The sequence below is a fragment of the Panthera uncia genome, chromosome E3, assembly GCF_023721935.1.
Source record: "Panthera uncia isolate 11264 chromosome E3, Puncia_PCG_1.0, whole genome shotgun sequence".
In the NCBI taxonomy this organism is placed as follows: Eukaryota; Metazoa; Chordata; class Mammalia; order Carnivora; family Felidae; genus Panthera; species Panthera uncia.
The window spans coordinates 24,973,054-24,999,650 of NC_064815.1; the positions used below are offsets into that span (position 1 = coordinate 24,973,054).

At 49.3% G+C, this 26,597-nt stretch overlaps 3 protein-coding genes across 4 annotated transcripts in view; all 3 read right to left on the reverse strand.

The window, feature by feature from the left end:
- Window positions 1-26,597, reverse strand: part of STYXL1 (serine/threonine/tyrosine interacting like 1) — a 320,245-nt gene that overhangs the window by 68,483 nt on the left and 225,165 nt on the right. The gene's annotated exons all lie outside the window — the stretch shown is intronic.
- Window positions 49-3,035, reverse strand: CCL26 (C-C motif chemokine ligand 26). The gene is made up of 3 exons (XM_049639238.1): window positions 2,814-3,035; window positions 2,611-2,725; window positions 49-375 (listed from the first exon to the last, which is right to left on the reverse strand). The coding sequence occupies exons 1-3, from the start codon at window positions 2,884-2,886 to the stop codon at window positions 279-281; spliced, it is 285 nt and encodes a 94-aa protein (XP_049495195.1). The 5' UTR covers window positions 2,887-3,035; the 3' UTR covers window positions 49-278.
- On the reverse strand, window positions 13,195-16,230 carry CCL24 (C-C motif chemokine ligand 24). 2 transcript variants are annotated; one of them, XM_049639231.1, is made up of 4 exons: window positions 16,071-16,230; window positions 15,294-15,395; window positions 14,976-15,093; window positions 13,195-14,186 (listed from the first exon to the last, which is right to left on the reverse strand). In XM_049639231.1, the coding sequence occupies exons 2-4, from the start codon at window positions 15,364-15,366 to the stop codon at window positions 14,018-14,020; spliced, it is 360 nt and encodes a 119-aa protein (XP_049495188.1). In that variant the 5' UTR covers window positions 15,367-15,395; window positions 16,071-16,230; the 3' UTR covers window positions 13,195-14,017. The 2 variants fall into 2 exon arrangements, with proteins under 2 accessions (XP_049495188.1, XP_049495189.1); XM_049639232.1 differs by lacking the exon at window positions 16,071-16,230 and having other exon boundaries at window positions 15,294-15,796.

Genomic DNA, 26,597 nt, shown 5'->3' on the forward strand with positions numbered 1-26,597 from the left:
TTTTTTTTAAAATACTGACTCAGTTTCTTTTCTTTGGAGAAGATTCAGGTTTTACTGAATAAGGATATTTAGGAGTACATCAAATCTTAATGGAGAAATCTTTATTAAAACCTTTCCTCCTCCTCCTCCCCTCTCCCCCTCCTCCTCCTCCTCCTCCTCCTCCTCCTCCTCCTCCTCCAGCCCATGGGGCCTCCTGCTGAAGAAAATCTCCAGGCTCCACCAAGGATAGCAATCTCAAGAGCAGGGTCCAGGTACCCTGAGGCTGAAGGTTCAACAGGTCACATTTGCTGCTGTGCTCTGAGTAAAGAAATGTATCTTTGCACCCATTTTTCCTTTGGCTGTGCACAGACTTTATGGCCTTTTTTGGTAACGAATCTACAGAAAAGAGAAGCTGACAGTCAGTACCGAGAACTTTTGCCTCCTGAAGAGATGGAAAGGGAGGGTCAGCCACTTGACGGACTCTCTGGCCTTGCTGCACCTGTTACACAGTTTCTGTTCCGTCTTCTGATCCTTCTTTCCCCTTGGCCCTGTTTTCTACTGGAGACCATGCTTCCAGGCCCACCTCCCCCAGGAAATCATTTCCAACAGCTCTAGTCCGAAGCATGTAACCTGTACCATGCCTCTTAATTCTTTTGTTTTAATGGAAAAGCTTTATTGAGACATAATTCACGCACCATGCAATTTACTCTTTAAAGTGCATAATTAAGAGCACCTGCGTGGCTCAGTCGGTTAAGTTCCCGACTTCAGCTCAGGTCATGATCTCATGGTTTGTGAGTTTGAGCCCTGCGTTGGGCTCTGTGCTGACAGCGCAGAGCCTGGAGCCCGCTTCAGATTCTGTGTCTCCCTTGCTCTCTCTCTCTCTCTCTCAAAAATAAAATAAAACATTAAAAAAAACTAAAAATAAAGCCTATAATTATAATTCACTGCTTTTTAGTAGATCCACGGATGATGCAAACATTACTACCACCCAGTTTAGAATCTTTGCCTCAACCTCCCAAAAGGAACCTCATATGCATCATGCTGCTTAATTCTTCTTTTTTTTGTCGTTATTTTTAATTGGTGGAATTATAGCACGTGAAATCTTTAAGCAAAAACAGGCAATAAAAGCCCGTCATGCTGTTTAATTCTTAACCACATTATCCTGGGCTGTTTGCGGTGGCCGCTTATACGGGATTCCTGCACTCTCACGATGCTGTGCACTCATGGAGAGTGGGGGGTCATGGTTGATATCCCTGAATGTCCTCCAGCCTTCTGTCCCCTGAGACCACTCCTGAGGGTGATGAGAACCTAGGTCCGGGGCACTTTAGCCTGGAACAACTTGCAGGGCACAGTAGTATTTACGGGGCTCTCAGGCGGGTCCCAGCACAGGCAGAGAAAAACAGCCCAAAGTGGGGAGGGGTGAATAAGGGAGAGGCAGAGTTTTGTGAACGTTTGAAAGCATAGCTGGGGAGCGCCTGGGTGGCTCAGTCGGTTAAGCGTCCGACTTCAGCTCAGGTCACGATCTCACACTCCGTGAGTTCAAGCCCCGCGTCGGGCTCTGGGCCAATGGCTCAGAGCCTGGAGCCTGCTTCCGATTCTATGTCTCCCTCTCTCTGCCCCTCCCCCGTTCATGCTCTGTCTCTCTCTGTCTCAAAAATAAATAAACGTTAAAAAAAAAATTTTGAAAGCATAGCTGGGAATGTCTCTGACATCACTCCCATTGAAAGAAATATAGGCCAGCCTTAGGGACTGGTTGACCGGTGGCAGATTGTGGCAGAAGTGATGGTGTGTGACCTCACAGACAAAGTCATAGAAGGTTATGGAGTTTCTGCCAGGTTCACGGGGGCACTTATGCTGGAGCTTAGAACCACCTTGTTTTTTTTTTCTTTTTTTCTTTCTAGTTTTTATTTAGTTTTGAGAGAGACAGAGACAGAGAGAGAGAGAGAGAGAGAGAGAGAGCGAGCATGAGTGGGGGAGGGGCAGAGAGAGGGAGACACAGAATCTGAAGCAGGCTCCAGGCTCTGAGCTATCAGCACAGAGCTCAATGTGGGGCTCAAACTCACAAACCATGAGATCATGACCTGAACCAAAGTTGGACACAATTGACTGAGCCACCCAGGTGCCCCCCCTCTTTTTTAAAAAATTATTTTTTATTAATTGTATTTATTTATTTTGGAGAGAGTGACAGAGACAGAGAGAGTGAGCAGGGAAGGGGCAGAGGGGGAGAGAGAGAGAGAGAGAGAGAGAGAGAGAGAGAGAGAGAGAAAGAATGAATCCCAAGCAGGCTCCACACTGTCAGCACAGAACCCGATGTAAGGCTCCAACTCACAAACCGTGAGATCATGACCTGAGCCGAAACCAAGAGTCAGACGCTTAACCAACTGAGCCACCCAGGCGCCCCTATTCTCTCTTTTATACCCAGCACTTAGCACATTGCCTGGCACATGGTTTGAAAGTTAGGAAACCAAGGCTAAGGGTCACACTTGTTAGTGGCAGAGGCAGGGTGATGATGATGACCTAAGTTACCAGGCTCCCATCCTGAGCTCATCCTGGCACTGTGGGGGTGTGCCCAGCACCCATGCAATCACATGGCCAGTAGGAACCCTGAAAGCCCAGACAAGAAATACTCACATCACAGCCCGCTGGGAGCAGCTGTTCCTGGTGAATTTATAGGAATGCACCCACTTCCAAGGAAGGATCTTGTGGCTATATTGGAAGCAGCAGAACTTGGCCACATTGCTGCCACCTAAAAAACAGGGAAAGGAAGGAGCCTGGAGGTGGCCCTTTGCTTCTCCTCCCAGCCTGCCTGAGAAGGGAGTGGGACAGCCCCATACGTGTGGCAACTCCGAGGTGGACACTCAGGATGAAGATCAGGAGAACAAGAAAGCCAACAGGAAGGCTCTTCATGGTGCCACAAGCGGGGCCCTTCACAGTGTCCTCCCAAGTTCCTCCTCACTCCACTGGACTCCCTTTTATAGGGTTGAGTCGTCCCTGAAGAGAATCCAGAGAATTTTGTGGTTGAGGCAAAAACAGCTCTTTTGACCCTGTCAGGTAAGAACAACCTGTTACCCAAGGAAGAAGACTGGAAAGAAAGGGAAAGTCCTCTGAGGGAAGGGGAGGAGCCAGCACCCCACTGGGAGTTTCTGCCTGCCCCTCCCATCCCCTGCTTTTTCTGAATCAATGCTTTCCTGTTTGAAAAGCAAAAGCAGAGGGAATGAAATAATAAATCTTGAGAACTGACTTAAATCACCTTAGAACACAATTGATGTTGTTCTGGACTGATCTCTAGCTCTTGACCCTAGCTTTCTTTGCTTCCTAAACACTGCTTATCTCTTGGTGAAGTACAGACAGTCTCAGAACAGGAGCACAGAGCAGCCCAGCCATGATAATGAATGCTGAAGAACAATGCTCGGGCGTGTGCCCGTCCTGTCTTCTCAGCGCCACACATCACCTGACACACAGGGTCAGAGCTGCTTGGGGGCACTTCAAGCTACCTCTTCAGGGTTAGAGAGCTCCAAACCAGACAGAACATCACAATTGCCTGGAGCCTGAACACACACACACACACACACACACACACACACACACACACAACTATATTCCCTGTTCCTGCTTTGTGCTTTGTACCTCCTGGATCAGGCTTTTTGGGAGGGGTATCCAGGTATCTATATATTAGCCAGATTTGGCCAAAACGGGGAAAGTGAATTCTAGAATGGGGCAGTGAATTTCCCCAGGAGAGTCTGGGGGGCAGGTAGAGAGGGACTTTCACATCTGTGTTTCATAACACTGTGTTCAGTCATATCCACCCCCGTCCATAGGTGATGATGCCCCCTGGGGCTTTAAAATTTTGAGTTTAAGGTAAAAGAAAAAATCCACTAGCCATCTAGAACCATAGAATTTTTCAGAGCTGTCTGAGACCCTTTAAAACAACACCCGCCCCCAACCACCCACCCAAGTCACCCAGACTGTTCTGACTACAGTTCTGAACTCACTGCTGACCTTGTCACAAGCTAAGACAGCTCAGACTTTGACAAAGTCTTTTTAGGTTCTTTTTAAAATTTGGCTGAAATCTGGGGTGTCTGGGTGGCTCAGTTGGCTGAGCGTCCGACTCTTCATTTTGGCTCAGGCCATGATCCCAGGGTCGTGGGATTGAGCCCCACTACGGGCTCTGCGCTGAGCTTGGAGCGTGCTTGGGATTCTCTCTCTCTTTCCTTCTGCCCCTCTCCTCTTCACACACACACACACACACACACACTCTCTCTCTCTCTCTCTCTCTCTCAAAAAAAATTTGGCTGAAATCTATATTTTCATTGCTTCCACCAATTCACCAGATCTGTTTAAAAATGCCTAATTTCTCTTAGCTTCTGTTAGAAGAGGAAGAAATTGAGGTTTTGGCCGATTTGAAGACCATTGTTTTAGTTTGGGTTCCCCTCAAGCAGGGGAGGAGACGAGGACCCCAGTGCAAGCAATTCGTGATCCCAGAAGACACCAGTCGAGGAGAGGGGACGGGAGGTGGGGGACAGGAGGACACCAACATGGAGGCGGGTGATCACGCAGGTTACTGCCAGGAGCAGCCACGGCGTGGGGGTGGCTCTGAGGGGCTCGGGGCACCGGTGCAGAACAAGCCTGAGTTGGCCCGACTGTGGGGTGAAGAAGTGGGGATACGAACTCTCCACCTCTCTGCTTGTCAGTGACTGAAGGCTGCGCCCCATCATCCCTGTCTTGTCCTAGGAGCGGGCCAAGCGTGCTTGGGATCAGGGGAAGGGCTCTGAGGCAGGGGCAGGTGTCCTCAATAAGCAGCCTTTGGCTCACAGAAGTGAACGATAAGGGGATATGCATGGGGCCCCAATAGCACCTGCTACGATCATTATCATGTTTGTCCCCAAACGTTCTCTTTTTCAGGCTGAGCCCCCACCCCCACCCCCATGCCTTCAGTTTGCCCCGCAAATCGGCCACCTTCCTACTGGCCACCTTCATGCCCCAGTTTCTGCTCCAGCAGCTACAGTGTGCTGGGCACCCAAAGGTTTCGTACATGGGGCACAATGAACAGTAACCACAGCGTTCTCCAACAGCATTGGCTATTGTTGATAGTGCTGTGGGGTACAGGTGCCCCTATGAATCAGCACTCCCGTATCCTTTGGATAAATTCCCAGTAGGGCTATTGCTAGGTCGCAGGGTAGTTCTATTTTTAATTTTTTGAGGAACCTCCACACTATTTTCCAGAGCGGCTGCACCAGTTTGCTTTCCCACCAACAGTGAAAGAGGGTTCCTCGCCAGCATCTCTTGTTTCCTGAGTTGTGAATTTTAGCCACTCTGACCATTGTGAGGTAGTAGTATCTCAGTGTGGTTTTGATTTGTATTTCCCTGATGATGAGCCACGCTGAGCGTCTATTCATGTGTCCGTTGGCCATCTGGACATCTTCTTTGGAAAAGTGTCTATGTATATTTCAATACCTTGGTGAAGGAGGAGGAAATGATATGGCAGATAAATTACTGAATCCTGGATCCTGCTCTCTTGCCCCCGTCCTCTTCCCTGTGGTTGAAGCCCATACCCTCTTGACCCCTACCCTCCAGCCTGCTAGTCGGCCTTCCCACCGACTGGTGGCTCAGTCGGCTGAGTGTCCGACTTCGGCTCAGGTCATGATCTCATGGTTTGTGGGTTCAAGCCCGCGTTGGGCTCTGTGCTGATGGCTCAGAACCTGGAACTTGCTTAGGATCCTGTGTCTCCGCCTCTCTCTGCCCCTTCCCCACTTGCACTGTTTCTTCTCTCTCAAGAATAAAGAAACATGAAAAAAAAAAAAGAGGTAATTAAGGCCAAGGGTGCGGCCCTGATCTGATAGGACTGGAATCCTTATAAGAAGTGGAAGAGACATCAAGATGTGTGCACACAGAGCAAAGGTCGTTTGAAGGCACAGTGAAGAGGTGGCCACCGGCACACCCAGGAGAGAGGCCCCAGGAGAAACCAAGTCTGCTGACACCTTGACCTTTGACTTGCAGCCTTCAGGACTCTGTGCTCCAGAAATAAATATCTGTCATTTATGGCAGCCCGAGCTGACTGGGTTCTCCCAGAAGCAGATCCTTAGGCAAGGATTTGAGCATAAACAAAATATTTTGGAGGATATTTTGCAACGGAATACCCTTCTGCTGGGGGCAGAACACTCCGTTCTGTGTCTGCAAAGACTCCACCCTCCCAGCCTACAACCCATGTCATCTGTTGGGGGAAGCCTTTCCTCCATCGTTCCCAGCTGGATCCCGTGGCCATCCTCCAGCTCCACATTATACAGAGCTGAATTGCAGATGGCGCTCTCCACAGACATCGGCTTACCCGTCTGCCTTCCTTCTTGGACGGTGAGCTCTTCCCGTTCATTTCTTCACTGACTCATTCATGCAACAAATGATTTTATTGCTGTCGTTCTCCACACCGTGTGAGATGCTGAGATCCAGAGATAAACAAGACAGATGTGGTCTCTGCTGAGGACGTTCTCGTGGAGGGAATAGACATCGAGCAGAAAACAATTACCCAATACCTTATCAATTACCCCTGGGGCATGTACTTTGCTGCAGAAGCTTAGGGAGCTTCAGAAATGTACATCGAGGGAATCTGAAGGAGGCTAGGGTGCCAGAAGAGTCTTCCATTAAAGAAAGTGATCTTTGCATTTAGCCTTGAAGGACAACGTACTGGTTATTCCCCATTTGTACCCTCACCCTGCCCCTGCGATTCATCATCAAGGAACCGGGAAGAAGGCTTCTTGTTGGTTTTCATAAGCCTTCAGCACAGAGTCTGGAATCCATTTATGTAACACACGTTTGCTGGGTTCTCACAAGGCACCGAGGCACTGCCGCAGGCCCTGGAAGTACACGGTGGACAAGACCAGAGTCGAGTGAATGGAAATGGATCCTCTGTCTACTGTCCCCAATGAGATCTGGACATCGGGGAGAGAGCAGAAGGGGGCCCAGTGTGTTAGGAGGGTCTCCCCAGAGCTGGGCAGCCCCCGCAAGAGGTAGGCTCCTTCCTAGTTTGGGTCTGATAGAAGCAGGGTGGAGTCAAGCCAAGAAAAACATATTCCCTGGAGTCAGAAAAGACAAACCTTTTTCCCATTTGCATGTTCCCAGTTACTCCACCTAATCCCCAAAGCAGTCCTGTGAAGGAGGTTTTAGTGGGCCAACCATCTCCCGCCAAGGAAACTGAGGTTCCAAGAGGGGAGAGAATTTGTTCAAGGTCACACAGCTCTCAGGCAGCAGAGCCAAGGTTCAAAGCCAGGTGTGTCTCAAGTGTGTGCCCTCTCCTGCCTCTTGAGCGTCCCCTGTCCCCTGCTCCCCTCCCCTGAGAAAGGGCCTCAAGGTTGGCTTGCTCCGGGTTCTGTCCTGGATCCAAAACTAACCTGCAGTTAAGTGAGGATATCAAAGGAAAGGGCAAATAATGACAGGTACAGATAAGGTGTTGCACCTGTTCGGGCTGCAAGAGCTGGTAAAGTTTCAAAGAGCTGACACAGAAAGGGAGGTGCGCTCAGTCCCAGGATTCACAATGTCCAGAACATAAAAACCAACCGCTCGTTGCTTGGGAGAATACAGCTCTTCCCGATTCTGAGTCCCATGAGAAGTTTCTCCTGGTAATCCCCGGAAAGCGTCACCCGGCACTATTGTGACCGGGCCATACCCACGGCGTCCTGGCAAGAAGCGCCCGTTCCATAGAGCTTGTCACTACGCGGAAGTTAGAACGCCAGAAGGATGGTGACATTTCTAGGGAAAGCCAGTAACAGGGTTATCTTTTCCTGGAATCAGAAAACGCAGAGGCCAAAAAGCGACTGCTTGAAAGCGACCAAGGAGCAGCAGCATGACCGCAGATGGGATTGGGTGGGAGCCAAGGAAGAGAGGGAGTTGGGAGTGTGGTGGGTGGGCTGAGCATTCAAGGGGTCCTCTTGCTGTCTGGTTTGGGCCGAGCATTCGAGGCCTGTGAGTCCACCCCACAGCTTCAGGGGGAAGAAATCTTTAAGTGTCCTGAAGGTGTTTTCTGGAAACTGACAGAACTATAATTCTGGGAAGTTAGATAACTCTTAATAGAGATTCAATCCAGAGAAACAAGGCCGTGGAATTCGGCAGAACAAATGGATCTGCAAGATCTCAAAGAGGATTCAAGTACTTCTGATGACCAAACATCTCCCTCGGCCAGATGAGCCTCTCCAGGCCGGTCTGCTTCCAAAATGGAAATGGGGATGGGGAAGAAGAGAAGCTGTCTCTCTGGAAGAACTGATCCGCTCGGGGGGACAGCCGAGCAGGGACTGCCATCATCACGTGGCTGTCCAGAAGCACTGCCCTCTCAGCAGATGGATGGAGCCTTGCTGAGCCCAGTAGGTAGGCTGGCTTTTTGGGGAGAGAAGAATAATCAGGCGGGGCGGGGGTGGGGGGCAGGGGGCGGACAGAGGGAAAGGGTGAAGCTTGAAAAGTTCAAAGGCTTTGAACAAATATGAGACTTTATGACGTCGCCACCTTTATTTTACCGCTGCAGCCGCCATCTGAAAGCAGAAGGAGCCGAGACCATAGAACATTGTATTAGTGTCAGGGGTACAACATAATGATCGGACACGTATATATTGAGAAATGGTCACCGCAGTAAGTTAACATCGGTCCCCACACACAGTTACAACTTTTTCATGCAGGAAGAACTTTTAAGACCTACTCCCTTGGTGACTTTCATATATACAATACGGTATTGTTAACTCTAGTCCCGGTGCTACATGGGACACCCCCAGGACTTACTCATCTTCTACCCGGAGCTGGTACCTTTTGACCCTGCTATGCTCATTTCACACCCCACCCCACCCGCCTCTGGCAACCACCAATCGTTCTCTGTATCTGTGAGTCCGTTTATAAAAAAAAAAAAAAAAAAAAAAAAAAAAAAAAAAAAAAGATTCCACGTATAAATGAGATCATACAGTATTTGTCTTTTCTTGTTTAATTGACTCTGCTTTGCATAATGCCCTCAAGGTCCGCCCCTGTTAATGGCAGGATTGTTTATGGCTGAATTATCTTCCGCTGCATATATATACATCACCTTTTCCTTATCCATGCATCCGCTGATAGACACTTAGGTTGCTTCCATATCTTGGACTTTGCTGCAGTGAACATGAAGGCACACGTATCTTTTCAATTTGGTATTTTCCTTGGGAATGCAAGCTGGTGCAGCCACTCTGGAAAACAGCATGGAGGTTCCTCGAAAAACTAAAAATAGAACTACCCTACGACCCAGCAATTGCACTACGAGGCATTTATCTAAAAGGTACTGGTGTGCTATTTCGAAGGGACACATGCACCCCCATGTTTATAGCAGCACTATCGACAATAGCCAAAGTATGGAAAGAGCCCAAATGCCCATCGATGGATGAATGGATAAAGAAGATGTGGTCTATATATACAATGGAGTATTACTGGGCAATCAAAAAGAATGAATTCTTGCCATTTGCAACTACGTGGATGGAACTGGAGGGTATTATGCTAAGTGAAATTAGTCAGAGAAAGACAAAGATCATATGACTTCACTCATATGAGGACTTTAAGAGGCAAAACAGATGAACATAAGGGAAGGGAAACAAAAATAATCTAAAAACAGGGAGGGGGACAAAACAGAAGAGACTCATAAATATGGAGAACAAACTGAGGGTTACTGGAGGGGTTGTGGGAGGGGGGATGGGCTAAATGGGGAAGGGGCACTAAGGAATCTACTCCTGAAATCATTGTTGCACTATATGCTAACTAATTTGGATGTAAATTTAAAAAAAGAAAAAAGAAAGTTAAAAAAAAAAGAAACAGAAATGAATAGTTTTCGTGAGTGAAGTGCCTCAGAGTGAGGTAAATCCCTATATGGTAAAATTACTGGTGTAGTCATTGTATGTTATCTGATGTGTCAAATATTTTGTTTTTTGCCAATAGGAGACATATACTGATTTTGGTGCTAGACTAGAAGTTTAGAAAAGAAGTTGGAACTATTTTCACAACATGAAGACCTTTTTAATAAATGGAAAACAGGCAAAACGAAATTTTCGTTTTGATTGTTATTCCAATGTAAACATTTTCTATCAACAACTAATTTTCTATATGTGTATGTAATATCTATGCCCTGTTTTGACCTTCTATTCTTATTATAATAAAATAATACATATATATTAAAAATTTGAGATCGAATCTAATAAAATGTTTACTTGAGAGTTAATGAAAACAAAAAGTTAGTATTTTCCTTTCCTTTGGAGAAATACCCAGGAGTGGAATTGCTGAATTAATAGTTCCATTTTTATTCTTTGAGGTACCTCATACTGTTTTCCACCGTGGCTGCACCAATTTGGGCAACTGAAAAAAAAATTTTTTTTAACGTTTATTTTTGAGAGAGAGAGGGAGAGCGACAGAGTGTGAGCAGGGGAAGTGCAGAAAGAGAGGGAGACACAGAATCCGAAGCAGGCTCCAGGCTCTGAGCTGTCAGCACAGAACCCGACACAGGGCTCGAACTCACGGATCATGAGATCATGACCTGAGCTGAAGTCGGATGCCCAACTGACTGAGCCACCCGGGTGCCCCTGGGAAACTTTTTAAAAGATTGCAACCCAGGTGCCCCCGAGAACTTTTAATTCACTTTTAAAGAGTCCTCTGACAGGTTTTGCTGGTGGTGGAGAGCTCTCCCAAACACAAGTCAACTTTGCCCTAACATGGCCACAAACGGAACCCAGTCCCTCCCTGACCAGCCCCTGGCACCCTGTCCATCTCCAGAATATGTCCTTCCCAAGGGAGCCTGAGAAAGAGTGTGGGTGACTCAGTGCATGTATCATTGTGCTGGTGGCCTGTTCAGAAGTAGGATAGGAGGGTGTCACCTCACCATACGCAGAGCGGCCATCCAGGTCCATGGCTCACATTCTAGAGCAAGGCCGGACAAAGGCAGAGCAGGGCATCTGGTGGACAGTTCCCATGCTCCCCACCGGTGCCTTCTTTCCCCAGACACATTTAAAGGCCACCAGAGCAATGAGACAGGAGGGAGCAGGGGCACAGAGCCTGCCAGAATGGACACAGAAGTGTCAGCCGGGGGTGAAGGGGGTTAAGAGGTACAAACTCGCGGTTACAAAGTAAGTCCTGAGGATGCAACATACGGCCCAGGGAATATAATCAATAATACATTTTTTGAATGTTTATTTATTTTGAGGGGGGAGGGGCAGAGACAGAGGGGAACAGAGAATCTGAAGCAGGCTCCTCACTGTCAGTGCAGAGCCCTACGCAGGGTTCAAACCCATGAAGTACGAGATCGTGACAGGAGTCGAAGTCGGGTGCTTAAATGCTGAGCCACCTGGGCGCCCCTACAGTCAGTAACACTGTCATACCTTGTATGGTGACAGATAGTAACTATGCTTACTGTGGGGACCATATCGAAATGTAGAAACCTATCATATCACTCTGATGTACACCTGAAACTAACAGTATATTATTGAATGTCATTTATGTTTCAATTAAAGAAAAGAAACTGTCAGCCAGATGCCCTGGCCCCTGCAAGACCAGCTGCAGCTTCTCCGCCTCCCAGCTGGGCTGGGTCATGCCCTCAGCTAACATTAATTGAGCCTCTACTATGTGCCAGGCACTGAGCTGAGTGCTTCCCGTGCATTAACGCCTTATTTAGTCCTCACAGTCAACTCATCAAATAGATAGTTCTATTATGCCCATTTTATAGATGTGGGAAGTGAGGCCAGACTACACGCCTACCTTGTGGAAATTAACAAAGACCACCCAGATGAAGACAAACACGTTATTCATTCAGAGCTTGCTACAGCAAGACGGTCAGCCGCTCTCACTGGTGTCTGCAGAGACTCAAAGGCAGGCCAGGGAACGGGGGTGGGGGGTGGGGGGGTGGGGTAGGGGGCTCAGAGTGGACAAACGGGGAGGCACAGGGGTGCTTCGGTGGGAGGTGGTTGGCCTGGAGAAGCGAACAGCTTCTGTGATTGACTTGGGAATATATAGCTGGCTCCCTCTGGCTGGTCCTGAGTTGGAAAAGGGCTGGGGGGTGGGGTGGGACTAGGAAGCTGGCAGTCTCTGACCGAGTTGTGATGGTTCCGGGCCAGTTGCTGCAGAGCCCGTGGGTCAGACTTCTGTTGTCATCTATGGTCTGGCCCCTGTCCCTCGCCTTCCTGTCTCCCCTCCCTGAATGCTCCAGCTTTCATCCATCCCCAGAAATAATGCTCTTCTTGCTAAGGGAAATCTCAGTCACCATTCAGATGCCAACCTCGTGCTGAGGATGTCTGCAGGATCCCCTCAACGCACACCCATAACGTCCCTCGTTTGTACTGTTAGCGTTACTCTTTATTCTGCTTTGTGGTTGAGTTGCAAGAGCCTCAACAGCAGCTGCACCCAGAAGGCCTCCCGCCTTCTCACACCTTCTGTGACTCTCCACACCCGAAGTCTTGTTTGCAATCGAGGGAGGTTGCTCTACTCCCACCTGCAGAAAGAGCACCCCTGCGCACAGCTGGCAATGACTGACGCAGCAGGGCTGTGATGACGGGTGGGTCTCACCCACTTCCCAGCTCTGACTGAGCTCTGCCTGGTGATCCTCCGTTCCTGGCCACCTTCCTTGCCTTGTGTTGTCTGGTGTTGCCTCCCCATTCTCTCGAGGTTACTCCCTGTACCTCCCTGTGCAATAATCATTGCACTCGGATCTTTGTTTCAGGGTCTGATTTTGGGGAAAACCCAAGGTTTAAAAGGGCTTATTATTCCCATTTTACAGCTGAGGAAAACCGAGGCACAGAGACCGTGACATGTTTCAAGGTCATGCAGCTTACAAAGTAGGATTGGTACTAAACCCACACTGCTCTTGATTTGTGAGTGTGTGTGAGTGTGAGTGTGTGTGTGTGCGAGTGTGTGTTATTTTTCTCCCTGATTCTCTGAAGCCAGAGCCCCTCTTTGTCATTTTACAGCCTTGTCGTGCCTGCAACAGTTCCTTGTGCAATGATGTGTTCTGTTGAACTTTTTAAAAATCTAATAGAATCCTGCTGTGCGTGAATGTTTTTACAAAGTTCATGACAGGACTCCCAGGAACAGGCTAAGACCACTCCTGGGATGCCCGGGGCTCAGGCTGCCTTTATCCCCTCCGATGGGCAACTCCGGATCATCTCTGGGGCACACACTCCCATTGTTCAGACCCCAACCCTGTCCCCACAGGAAGAGAGCAGGCAAGACACAATTACCTGAGAAGGAGAAATCACATTTTATTTGAACTGTTATTTGAGAAGAGCAATTGTGTCTACACTTTTGACATACAAATCACACAATATCTCATACATGGGTTGGGGGAGGGGGGACCCTGGAATCCTTCTCCTACCAGAGCCCCGACGCCATCCTCACATTCCAAAAATGTAGGGAAAGAACCGGCCTTAAAGGCAGAGCTGGTCTTTGTCCCCAGAGAAGCACAGGGCAAGCCATTCCATAAAGCGGAACGCCTCCCCCAAACCCTTTCTTCCCAAAGGAATTTAACAACCCAGGCTGGCCCCTCATCCTCACCCTCCAGGTCCATTTCATCACAAAAACCAAAGAGTCCCTGAAAACGTCATTAATTACATCCCATGAGCTGTGTGCGAGGAAGGCTGGGGATCGGGCAACGCGTGCCGCAAAGGAGCCCTAGATTTTGTTGGGTTTTTATACACCCGGGATTCTGGAAGTGGGGCAGGCTCAGGGCTTCTGTAGAGTGATGAAGAGCCACAGCTGTTGACAGGTCACCCGTACCCAGACAGACAGACAGATCCCACTGCAAGACCCGAGGACCCAAGAAGCCAGCTCTAGGCTAAGCTTTGAGACACAAGCAGTGCCTGTCTGCAGGTGGGGCCCGATGCACCTGGGCTCTGGGTGCCTGGAAGGCAGGGAAGGGCCAGCATAAGCTCCGGAGGAGGGCGGACGGCTGCCACCATCTTCCTTCCAGAACCTTCTCCGCCAGCTCAGGGAAGGCAAGGGGCCCAGGGTGCATGAGCTCTCCCCCTCTCATCACTGGCGCACAGGCCCCAAGCTGAGGGCCGGGCGGTGGTTAGATGGCAGTGCTACTGGCAGGGGGCCTCTGCGGGAGGGCTTTGACACCCATCGCCCTGAGCCCCATGGCTGCCTTCTTCCGCTTGGCATCCAGGTTCTTCATGTACGTCTGGACCCAGCGCTGCTCAGGGTCGCCACAGAACTTCTGGCCCTTCCGGGTGGTGAAGCTGCAGGAAGAGTGACAGGGCACACTTGAGACCTGGCCGTGACCTTGGACCTCTTGACTTGATGAGGACGTGGGTGTGGAGGCCCACAGAGGGCAAGCTGCTGCCCGGGGCCCCCCTAGCAGTTCCTGACACGGTGTCTTCTCTCTGGGTGTCAGCATCTCTTTGCATCACCTGTTCTCAAGCTCCCTGTCAGATGGGGGGAGGCCCAGCCCTGCCTTTAGTTAATGTTGGATCTGAAGAGAGAGACACAATGTCTACCCACAGGGAGGAGAGGAAAGGAGAAAATGCACTGAAAACCTCCAGGGAGTGGCGCCTGGGTGGCTCAGTCGGTTGAGCATCCGACTTTGGCTCAGGTCATGATCTCTTGGTTCGTGAGTTTGAGCCCCACAGAGGGATGATCCTCTGTCCCCATCTCTCTGCCACTCCCCCACTTGTACTCTCTCTTTGTCTCTCTCAAAGTAAATAAATAAACTTGAAAGAAAGAAAGAAAGAAAGAAAGACAAGAAAGGAAGAAAACCTCCAGGGGTTAGTTAAGGTAATGGGATATGCCCCCAAATAGTGCCTAGTATATGTATATATTTATATATATCTGGTGCTCAAGAAATGATTGTTGTCTCAGAGTCCTCTTCCTATTCTCTTGGGGGAGAAAGCTGAGGCTCAGGGAGGTGAGGTGGCTTCCCCAGGATCAGAGAGCCAGGCCCTCCCAACTTTACTCCCCAGTGACCCTGAATGGACGGTCATCTCCCCTGCCCCTCTCGCGCCGGGGGTCCGGGAGAGGAGGTTACTTACATCACTCCTGCCTTGGGGCAGAGGCTCCCACTGGACAGCTGGTAGCTAACCACTCGGCTCTCTGGAACTTTCTTGGAAATGAAGGACATACAGCAGGAAGAGGGGATGGTCACAGAGCCTAGAGGATGGGAGAGAGAAGAGCCCGGGCTGCCTGAGACTCTGGGCTGCCGAGCCCGAGCCCAACACCTCCCAGCCCTGGGGCCACCGCTCCTCAACGTTCCGCTCCAGACCCAGCCCAGTCAGTCCTCCACCCTCCACTGTGCTGTCCCAGCCACACTGTCCTGCCTGACAGCCCCGGGCTGAGGCTGGAGCTCTTACCTGCAGGGGCAATGCGGTGGACACACAGGGCCAGCAGCAGGAGGCTGGCCACCATGGTTGCAAGGCCTGCCATGTGTGGGAGAGGGAGTTCAGGACCTAAAGCTGGGGTGCAGGAGGAGAGGGCCACGTTCCTTTCAGATCACCTTGACCTCCCTCTGCCTTTTATAAGGGCAGCTGGGAGGAAACACCCACTGATAGAACCTCCCCTCACCCCTTCCAGGCTTCTCTGAAAGTCCTCAAGGCCCACGAATCCTGCCAAGGGGAAGTTCTTGTGTAGCTGAGTCAGGGGTTATTTGGCGTATTCTAAGAAAGGGCTGGGTGAGGAGAGGATCACCCAATCTAAGTGGAGTGCAGAAGTTTTGGGGGCATAGTTAGAAGGCTGATGAGGACCCTTGGGGTGCTAGCTGTTCATTCCTGTGGGATCCTGGAGAAGTCCCTCACCTTTCTGAGCCTAGTTTCTTCCGTGGAAAATGGGTAAAGCCATCCTATCTCCTCCCACTCATTCATTCATTCGTTCATTTGCCAACTTGTATTCGGCATGTGCTATGTGCCAGGCGTCCAGTGGGGAGACATTTGCAAGTGTGTGCAATACGCGGTTACAGGTGCTGACCAAGTAGGCCTGGGCAGAGCAGATACTCTCATTGTCCACGTGCCCTTGGAGTCCTTTACCTCATTCACACACACTGGCTTTGGGTGGCCTTGCATTTCCAGTACCCAAGCTGCCAAAGCCACCTCACTGGCAGGCTCTAAGAAGGGGGTAAGGACCCAGAAACTTACATCCTCTGGGCAGACCTTGACCAACATCTGTTGGAGGGTTACACACTCCAGATGCGGCATGACCTGCCCCACTTCCTGAAGTCCTGGCGGAGTCAGGCCAGCTTCCCTCTGTGTGGTAGGGCTCTGCTGACCCTCTTCCCTTCCGGATATGCTTCTCCCTGCATTCCAGAAGTGAGATGTGGTCAGAGTTGGTTTCCCCTGGAGGCCTTGCCTAATGAATTACTTGCCCATGAATCCTCCTTTTAGGGTCTGTTATGAGGACCCCAATCTGAGACAAAGGGTAGGGAACATAGAAGGAACTGGCCATGGCCAGTTGTGCTGGAAGGAAAGTGGGGGATGCACTTGGAATTGACAGCTGGGCTGAGATATGGAGAATGGAAGAAAATGGTAACCATGGGTGGGGGGCTTTGTAGATCATGATGAGCCGTTCTGTTCTTAGAGATGGAAGTGACCTTGTCGGACAGAGGGAAGTGTGGCACTCGCTTCAGTCTGCCCCCCATTCCAGGACCCCAGGGTAGGACCCCATATTTAGACTCTTGTCACTGCTGCTTCCATGGCCAACCCCCTCCCCCAATTCTTTCCTTTCCACTTCTCATGGAAACATTCGGCTTTCTCTGGCCATCCAGGGCACCCAGCCACACACTGGTCACTCAGATGATGGCCAGTTGTGAGTCTGTGTCTCCCACGTGCCCATGAACACCAAGATCGATGTCCAATTTCCACACCCACCAATTCCCGAGCAGATCACCTATCCCATGGCCAGTGTTTGCAGAATGAATATACAATGGACCAATTCTGAGTTGCTCTCCACTGGACCAGGGACTCCCACGTGGTCTCTGCCCTGCATGACCGGGGGTCACCATGCAGGTGGACAAGTCAGTAGGCAAGTCCTCCAATGGGACCAAGACCAGCAGCACCTGATCTTGCCACTGCCCTTCTTTACGGAGTGAAAAATGCCGAGTGCCCCACTCAGCTCCTCACTAGCCTCACACTTCCCGTCACCAGCCAGCAGTGACAATCCTCACCTGACAGAGTATGGGGAGCATTAAATGAGATGCCTTTTACACATGCAGGGGCTTTTGATTCCATCTTATGACATGCATTCTAATATTTGCTTCTCCACAGTGTAGGGGGGACTTTATGACCAAGGGGGAGAGGGCTGGAGAAGGAAGAGACCAGGCAGAAACAGCAAGCAGGAGAAGAATGAGGACAGAGCTGAACAGGGCAGGAAGCCCTTGCTGTCTGTGTGTTGCAACCCAAGTGAGTCCGTATGGCAGGGTCATTGGGTGAGAGGGTTTGGGGTAGGGTGCTTCGCCCTGATTGGGAACATCCTTCAGAGGCTTTTCCAAGGCTCTTAAAAAAAAAAAAAAAAAGAAAACGCCAAATCTTGATGCTCTGACTGGGGAAGTAGGCAAGGCAGGGATCACCAACCCCATTTTACAAGGGCAAAATGGAAATCTACAAAGGGTAACTAACTAGACAACATCACAGAACCACCTATCCCGGCTCCCAAAATGGGAACATGCACCCTTCCAGCTTGAAGGGGTGGAGTCCAACAGACAGAGTGATCGTTAAATTTAAAGTTAGGGGCGCCTGGGTGGCTCTGTCGGTTAAGCGTCCGACTTCGGCTCAGGTCACGATCTCGCGGTCCGTGAGTTCGAGCCCCGCGTCGGGCTCTGTGCTGACAGCTCAGAGCCCGGAGCCTGTTTCCGATTCTGTGTCTCCCTCTCTCTCTGACCCTCCCGCATTCATGCTCTGTCTCTCTCTGTCTCAAAAAAATTAATAAACGTTAAAAAAAAAGTTTAAAAAAAAATTTAAAGTTAGAGCAAAAGAAGGAGCTTCTATTCTGCAATAGAAAGGGAGGACACAAATAGAAAGGGGGAGGAAGGGGGATAAGGGGAAGGAAGGAGGGAAGAGGGAAAGGGGGAGGGGAGGGAAAGAGGAGGGCAAGACAGCATGTACAGACCCAGTAGACTTGAGGAAAGGAGGTGGACAGGAAAGGGAAGGAAGAGGGGCCCTGTGAAATGTCCCGACCCCAGCTGAGCTCCAGCTCAGACCCTGCCCCTCCCTCACCTCCTGTGGCTTCTCCATCTGAGAGGTGGCAGGTGGTCAGAGCTGTGTTTCCCCAAGTGTGGCAGCCACATTACCACGTGATACAAAGCAAAAGATATATATATGAGAAATAAATAAATAAATATATAAATAAAGTAGGTAACAGGACAAATAGCATGCACATGTGACAAAAATTGTGACAATGACCCAGGAATAGCTGAAGCCTGAGAGACGGGGCCAAGATGCCCCCTGAGGGCCTCTCCCATCCCACGTGCACCTAGGCGACAGGCGCCGGAGAGGAGGGAGGAAGAGGTTGGAGGCCAGGTGGGCACCTGGGAGGGGAGAAGCAGGTGAGGAAAATGGAGCCGTGCCTGGCAGGGAGCAGGGAGCAGTGGTCCCACCCTTGCAGAATGGCAGTGAGGGTGGCTGTCCTGGTTGCTTCTCCTACGTGAGCCACCCCACGGGCAATGATGTCGCACCAAACCCAAAGCTGTGTGATGGGGGCCAATGGACATGAGCCAAGGGGGTGAGGGGACACTCTAAGACACATCCCAGTGAGAAAGAACTAGAAGTGGGCTGCTAGCTTGGACAAGAAATTACTTCCAGGAGCCATGAGGTCATGACTTGAGCAGAAGTTGGTCACTTAACCCACTGAGTCACTCAGGTGCCTCCAGTCAATTGATTTTTGACAGGGGTACCAAGGCCATTCAATGGGAAAGGATAGTCTTTTCAACAAATGGTGCTGGGACAACTGGATATCCACATGCAAAAGAACGAAGTTGGACCCCCTACCTCACACCATATATGAAAATTAACTCAACATAAAGTTGAGTTAAAACTATTGAATTCTTAGAAGGAAACATAGGTGTAAATCTTCATGGATTTGAATTAAGTAATAGTTTCTTTGATGCAACACCAAGGGCACAAGCAAGCACAGAAAAAAAATCATTGGACTTCACTAAAATTAAAAACTGCAAATCAGGGGTGCTTGAATGGCTCAGTCAGTTGAGCGTCTGACTTCAGCTCAGGTCATGATCTTGCGATTTGTGAGTTCGAGCCCCATGTCAGGCTCTGCGCTGACAGCTCAGGGCCTGGAGCCTGTTTCAGATTCTGTGTCTCCCTCTCTCTCTGCCCCTCTCCTACTCGCACTCTATCTCTCTCTCAAAAATAAATAAAAATTTTAAAAAAATTTTTAAAAACTTTGCAAATCCAAGGATACCATCTAAAAGATGAAAAGTCAACTCACATAATAGGGGAAATATTTGGAAATCATTGGGTAATTCCAGTATCCAGATAGATTCTTCAGAAAGCTCTTACAGCTCCATAATAAAGACAAAAAAATTTTTTTTAATAAATGAAGAATCTGACAAGACATTTTTCCAAAGAAGACATACGCATGGCCAATAAACACACAAAGAGATACTCACATCATTAGTCATTGGGGACATACAAATCAAAACCACAATGAGATACCACTTTGCATCGATGGCTATGGAAAAAAAAAAAAAGAAAATAAGCATTGGCAGGGGAAGAAATGGAAACTCTCATACCTTGTTCCTGGGAATGTAAGATTGTGTAACCACTGTGAAAAAGTTTGGCAGTTCCTCAAAAAGTCAAACATGGGGTTACAGCATGGTGCAATAGTTCAACTCCAAGGTACATACTCTAGACTCTAGAGAAGAGAAAACATGCTCATGTTCTGCCAGTGAATGTCCACAGCAATATTATTCACATTAGTCAAAAACTGGAAACCAGCTAATGCTCATCAGATGGTGAATTTATAAACAATGATGATATATCTATATGGTGGAATTTTATTTAGCTGTAAAAAGGAAGTACAGATACATTTATTGTGACAGAAGTCAGACCCCAAACATCATATAGTGTATGATCCCATTTAGAAGAAGATCCCATTTGTTTAGAATGGACAAATCCACAGAGACTTAAAGTAGATTAGTGGCTGTCAGGGGCTGGGAGAAAGAGGGAGTCGAGAGGGATGGGATTTCTTCTTTCGGGTGACAGAAATGTTCTGGAATTGGGGCACCTAGGAGGCTCAGTCGGTTAAGCAACTGACTCTTGATTTCGGCTCAGGTCATGATCTCACAGGTTTGTGAGTTTGGGCTCTGCTCTTGGTAGGGCAGACCCTGCTTGGGATTCACTCTCTCCTCTCTCTACCTCTCCTCTGCCTGTTCTCTCTCTCTCTCTCTCTTTCTCTCTCTCTCTCAAAAATAAATAAACATTAAAAAAAAAGTTCTAGAATTAAATAGTGGTGAAGGTTGTACCAACTATGGATATGCTACTCAACTGTACACTTTAAAGGCATTAATATGATGAATTTTGTGTTATGTGGATTTTATCTCAATGAAAAGCTAAAGAAAAAAAAAAAAAAGAGCACACAGAAAGTGAGGGAAGTTTCAAAATATTTGCCCAAATGGTGTGGCCTGCATGAGTTTATTGAGGTCGCACCCATTCTCAAAGCCTCTCTCCCGTGGCTGAATTTGATCCAAAAGTCGGACTTATCAAACTGAACATAGGAGGGTAGGGGTGGGTGGGAGCAGTGGGTTTTTCCCTGGTCCTTCCTCGACCCTGCACACACTTCCTGGCAAGCAGGCAGAAAAGGAGTCTTCTTTTGATCGGTTTCATGGCCATCTTCATAGAGTGGAGGTTTCAGATCCCCCTGACTCTCTTCTTTTTCTTCCCTGATAACCCTCCTCAGGGCCCAGCACCTCCTTACTGCCTTTATCCCTTGTTATAGAAACCTACTATTTTATAGAAAGGCAATAAAAAGGTATTTGCTCCAGGGGTGCCTGGGTGGCTCCGTCGGTTAAGCATCCAACTTCAGCTGAGGTCATGATCCTGCAGTTAGTGAGTTCGAGCCCCGCATCAGGCTCTGTGCTGACAGCACAATAAATAAATAAACATTTAAAAAAATTTTAAAAAAAGCATTCACTCCACAGATAAGTGACTGAAAACAGTTTAACTATAAGAGGCTTCTTGGATTCGAGGCCTCTGCAAATGAAGACAATGGGAGCCAGGCTTCTCCCTACTGGAGAAGCCCATTGAACATGGAGGGGGCGAAGGAAGGCTGTTGGAATGAAAGCAGAGGTATCAGTGAGTATACGTAAGCAAACATTTAGAAATGATGACATACCAGTGGCGACGAACATACCTAGTAAAAACATTACTTCTTGGAAAAACAGCTGAATCTAGTCCTGGAGCAGAGAAGGTAGGGCCTGGAACATCTTTTTGGGCCAGAAAGTAGTAAAGTGCTCAAAGAACCATGGGAATATGTCAAAAGGACATGGAAGGCAGATTGTAGGAGCTCACACAGGCCAAATCTTGGACAATTTGACCAGTAATAGTGATAATGATGGACTGAGAAACATGAAAAAGAATCCATAAATATGTTTTGGGTTGAACTGAGTCCCCATCTCCACCAAAAAGCATGTATATTGGAGTCATAACCACATTCTAGAATGTGATCTTATTTGTTTATGTTTTATTTTTGAGAGAGACAGAGACAGAGCATGAGCAGGGGAGGGGCAGAGAAAGAGGGAGACACAGAATCCGAAGCAGGCTCCAGGCTCTGAGCTGTCAGCACAGCGCCCCATGCAGGGCATGAACCCACAAACCATGAGATCATGACCTGAGCTGAAGTCAGACGCTTAACTAACTGAGCCACCCAGGCACCCCAAATGTGATCTTATTTGGAGACAGGGTCTTTGTAGAGATAACCAAGTTAAAATGGGGTCATCAGGGTGGACCCTAACCCACGATGATGGGTATCTTACTAAAAAAGGGAAATTTGGACCCAGTTATAGACATGCATAGAGGGAAGACCTTATGAAGACACACGGGGAGAAGGTGACCATTCACAAACCAAGGAGAGAGGCCTGGAGCAGAGCCTTCCCTCACAGCCCTGAATGGGAACCATCCCTATGGACACCTTGACCTGGGACTTCCAGGCTCCAGACTTTGAGACCATGCATTCCTGTTGTTTAAGGTCCCTGCCCTGCCCCAAGTTGGTGGTACTTCATCACAGCAGCCCTCGAAGATTAACACAGGGGGAGGAGACAAAGCTCTACCTTGCAGTGGGATGCCAACTAATAAACAGAGAAAATGCTAGAACTAGAAAATCACTCATGGACACTAAAGCTCTAAGGTGACAGTGTGATGGGAAATGGGGTATGTCCATTGTCTCATTGTGTCTCCCCACACATTCTAGCTAATTACGAACAGAAAATCAGTAACTCGCCGGGAGGACATTAAAACAAGTGAATAAAAACAAATTCGAGTCTTCCTAATAAGGTTTGAAACTGGACTGAGGGTCAAGGAGAGGAATAGCTATGGTATGTTGGAATATTCTAGTCCCGGACCTGCTAAAAAAACAGCAACATGAACTTGGGCAAATCACTCACTTCTCCCAAGCTTGGATTTCCTCACCTCTGAAATGGGGTGGGGTGGGGTGTAGACTCATGTGGTCCTGAGAATCCAAAGAAATTATGGATGTGAGAGCTTTGGGTAAACTTCGAAGCACGGCACACCTACAAATCTTCACCATCCGTGGGAAATAGACAAGCTGACAAATTGAGCCCCTTCCTTGGACAGCACAGAAGCGAATAAATATTTGGGGTCAGCGGGCCTTTCTGGGCCCCTAAAATTGGATTTCAAGGCATTCTGGCTCTGCTGTCTCTTGAATGGACTTTAATGATGAAGAAAAATGACAAGGAATGTATGTCCCACACTATTGGGGTTGTGTTTTTCTTAAGACCTGGGCCTGGGTGACAGCTATTTCAGGATGTGCTTTGAGGGGTGGAGAAAATTTCTCCCTCTTCATGATATGGACCATGGAGTTACCCTCTGAATAATGCCTCCTTTGTTAAAATGCAAATATGTCTCTTGGCAGGGATAACAAATCCCTCACACACACCCACTAATAAAACTGAAACCAGTCATCCAACCATCCATCCACTCATTGAACACTCATGTGTGCCAGCTTCTTGTTCACCAGAAGCACCTGAGGGTGTATTGCCCTCGGGGTCCCCCCCCGGGGCTGTGAGAGACAAAAGCAATCACAATTAGAGGGGGAGGAAGTACACCTGGCCACACTGAAGAGTGGATGAGGACAGAGAACACGTTCTGGAAGACGTACCTCCTGAGCTGAGTAAGGCTGATTGAGGTGGGAAGGCCTGGGAGGGCAGCTGTGGAGACCTGAGAGGTGTGTTCCAGACCCTGGAGGCCACAGGTACAAGGTCAAAGAAGAGAGGTGACTTGGTCCAAGTCTATAGAGTTTTACAGAGACCACTCTGGCTGCAGGTAGGCTATGGGAGGGATGCAGGGGGCGGGGACAGTAGGAGGCAGTGAGGGGTGGAAAGAAGGGGATGTTTTTGAGAACTACTCAGAAAGCGGATTTGACAAGATTTGGTGCTTTGGTGATTGAGGAAGGAGCAGGAGCGGCCAGGATACCATTCAGGCTTCAAACTCGGGTGCATGGTGGGGATGGGGCCATTCAAGGAAGAGTAGAATCCATCAGGGAAAGCAGGTCTGTGTGGAAGCTATTTGGGGCTGTGGGGTTCAGAGTTGTGGTGGTCCTAGTAGAGCCTTTGAGGATGTAGCAGGCCCAGAGAGATTGCACGGTCAGATGCCCCCACCCGGCCCAATCCCCAGGCATGGTCAGTAGAATGCCATGAAAATGGTGCACCCCCTACAAGCAGACTTTCCTGGGTTTGTTCCCTGCTCCTACTTACTCTCTTGGTGGCCCCGGGCAAGGCGTTGAACATCTTGGAAGCCTGGCCCATTTGCAGTAAAATGGGAATATGAGGGCGCACCTGCCAGGACGGTGAGGGGTCCTGAGCCTCAGCGAGGGACTCTATCCCAGGCCTGCATTCTAGGACTTGGCAAGTCGCCGCCAGACTAGACCTGCATCCCTTAGGCTATTTCCTTAAAGACCCACTTGGCTCCTTCGAACTCTCACCTGACTCTCTTATGGTCTCCATTCTGTAGGGAAGAAGCGGAGCCTCAGAGAGGCTGCGTGACTTTGCTCAAGAGCCCGAAGCCATAATGCAGCCCAGCTGGTCCTACGCCTTCCTAATAAAGAACCTGTACCCTTGCCACGGTGCCAGGCGGACCCAGGCTGCTGCACAGTGCCAATTCCGACAGGCAGAGTCCTCTTCCTCAGTTGACCCTCACTGCCACCCCGTTTCCTCAGGCTCCGTCAGCTCCCTCCTGGATTTCTGTCCCAACCTCCTAACCGAAGGTGGCTGAAGATGGACAGAGTGTCGGGGGTTTGAAGCAATGGGAAGTGACAGGAGGGTGCCAGGTGGTCAGATGGGCACAGGGGTGGGGAGCACAGGGGATTCAGGAAAGCAGGCTGGGGGTGTTGTTGCTACCTGTGTTCCCCTCCTCCCCTCCCCACCAAACACACACACACACACACACACACACACACACAGTCCCACTGGAAACAGTGTGTTCCTGGGAACCACTTACCTGGAGATAACAAAGGGACAGCCTCAGCACCAAGTGCAGAAGCATTTCCTCTCGTTTAGTAGATCTGGGGTGGCAGGGAGAGTGGGTGGGAGAAGGGGAGAGTGCCCCCCCTGATCCCCGGGCAAGGAGAGGAGCCGCCTGCACATCTTACCTTTTTTTTTTTTTTAATTTGAAAGAGAGGGAGAGTGTGTGAGAGGGGGAGGGAGGTAGAGGAAGAGAGGGGAGAGAATCTTGAGCAGGCTCCGTGCCTAGCTCAGATCCTGACACGGGGCTCGATCTCATGAACCTTGAGATCATGGCCTGAGCTGAAATCAAGAGTTGAACGCTTAACAAACTAAGCCATGCAGGTGCCTTTACCATGTTACCTTCAATTGTCTTGGAAATTCAGGAGCCCAAGTTTCCACAAGGACTTTTGAGAAGTTGGCTTCGTGGCAATACACAGACATCGACAGGTGCAGATGCAGGGGTGGGGGGACGTCCCCACCAGGAGAGCAGTGAGTCCACTGTTAAAACCGACTTCTCCCCCACCCCGAGCCTGGTCCTGGAAGGAGTGTGTCCCTGAGGGGAGATGGGTGGCAGCTATGGAGCAACTTGCCCTTTCGTCTCCTCATGGTAAGGCTTGAAAGAGCTCAACTTAATAGGAACCAGAGGGGACAGATAGCAGCTAAACCCGAGAGCACTGCTAACCAGCTGGCCCAGTCTGCATAGTGCACTGGAACAGCAAGGGATCCCCTTGTATGTCTCAGTGTCATTGCTGCCTCCTATACTTTGGAGGTTAAGGGAAACAGAAGCAGAGTTAAGCGGTAAAGCTCAAAGGAGGAAGACATCTTGTGGTGGGCAAAGCCATCCAAAAACAGATCTGACTGCCTTGGATGATAGTGAGGTCCCCACCAGGGGGGGGGGGGGGGGTCGTGCAAGCATCTTTTGGCAGAGCTCCGAGTAGGAAATTCAGGCTTCAGATAAAGAAGCTCCATCCAGCTCTGGGGTTCTGGGATGGAGGGAAAGACTCATTTTAGACTCAATGCCATTAGAACTCAGAGTCCACTGAAAGAGAAATACATAAACACATAATCACAGTATAGTGTGAGAAGGCATAGGGAGCATAGAGGTTAAGAGTGTGGGCTGTAGAGGCAATTAGGCCTGGGCTCAGATCCTGGCTTTTCTAGCCTCTGTTTTGTCATCTGTGAAGTGGAGATAAAACCTTCTGCTTCCCAGGGTACTGTGGGGAGACAGAGTGAACCACTGCACATAATGTTCCTGGCATGGTACCTCACCTGCAATAAATGTTAACAAGGGGAAGTCATTGCCAGTGAGAGGCACCTGACTGCAAAGGGCTCTGGGAAGATGCAGCTCTGTGCTGGGGATCAGGGAAGCTTCGGAGGAGGACGAGCAGGAGCTCCAGAGGGACAAGGGGTCAAGAGCATTCCAGGCTTAAGGGGAAGAGCATGGGCAGAGAGAAACCGGATGAGCAGTGGAATATGCTGAGTTCTGGAAGATGCTAGGAAGACGTGAGATTGGGAGGTAGGGGGCAGGGGCTGGGGTAGCACATGGCATCTCATCTGTCCTGCCCCAGATGCAACTGGTGTATCATTCCTCACTGTCCAAAGAAGGCACTGTTGTCCTCCCTCCCTGTATCTGATAATGTCTCTGCTGTTCTTGATTCTACCCATTTAACAACTCCTGGACTTCTCCATTGCTCCTCAGACCCATTCTGCTACCTACCAGCTTGCCTTCCTCCAAGCTATTCTGCGCATGGATGCAAGAAAGCCCCACCCTAAGATGCAAACCAACCCTGGTCACTCCCCTGCCTAAGACGCTTCGCTAGGTTCTCATCACCAACAACCAACTTCATCCATTCTCTCATCTCCATAATTTTTACCATCTCTGTCCACCACTTAATCTGTCATATACTTAATGGCTTTAAAAAATTGACTTCATTCAAAAATATCCATGAAATTATAGGTTTAGTATACTGGCTCTATTTCC

What these genes read in the sequence shown, in the direction of transcription:
- CCL24 (XM_049639231.1), bottom strand. Translation starts at nt 15,366, where the DNA reads ATGGCAGGCCTTGCAACCATGGTGGCCAGCCTCCTGCTGCTGGCCCTG. An exon ending in CCACCGCATTGCCCCTGCAG is followed by an intron (nt 15,094 to 15,293) that starts GTAAGAGCTCCA and finishes CCCATCCTCTAG; the next exon opens with GCTCTGTGACCATCCCCTCT. An exon ending in TGCCCCAAGGCAGGAGTGAT is followed by an intron (nt 14,187 to 14,975) that starts GTAAGTAACCTC and finishes CTCTTCCTGCAG; the next exon opens with CTTCACCACCCGGAAGGGCC.
- CCL26 (XM_049639238.1), bottom strand. Translation starts at nt 2,886, where the DNA reads ATGAAGAGCCTTCCTGTTGGCTTTCTTGTTCTCCTGATCTTCATCCTG. An exon ending in CCACCTCGGAGTTGCCACAC is followed by an intron (nt 2,726 to 2,813) that starts GTATGGGGCTGT and finishes CCTGTTTTTTAG; the next exon opens with GTGGCAGCAATGTGGCCAAG. An exon ending in TGCTCCCAGCGGGCTGTGAT is followed by an intron (nt 376 to 2,610) that starts GTGAGTATTTCT and finishes TCTTTTCTGTAG; the next exon opens with ATTCGTTACCAAAAAAGGCC.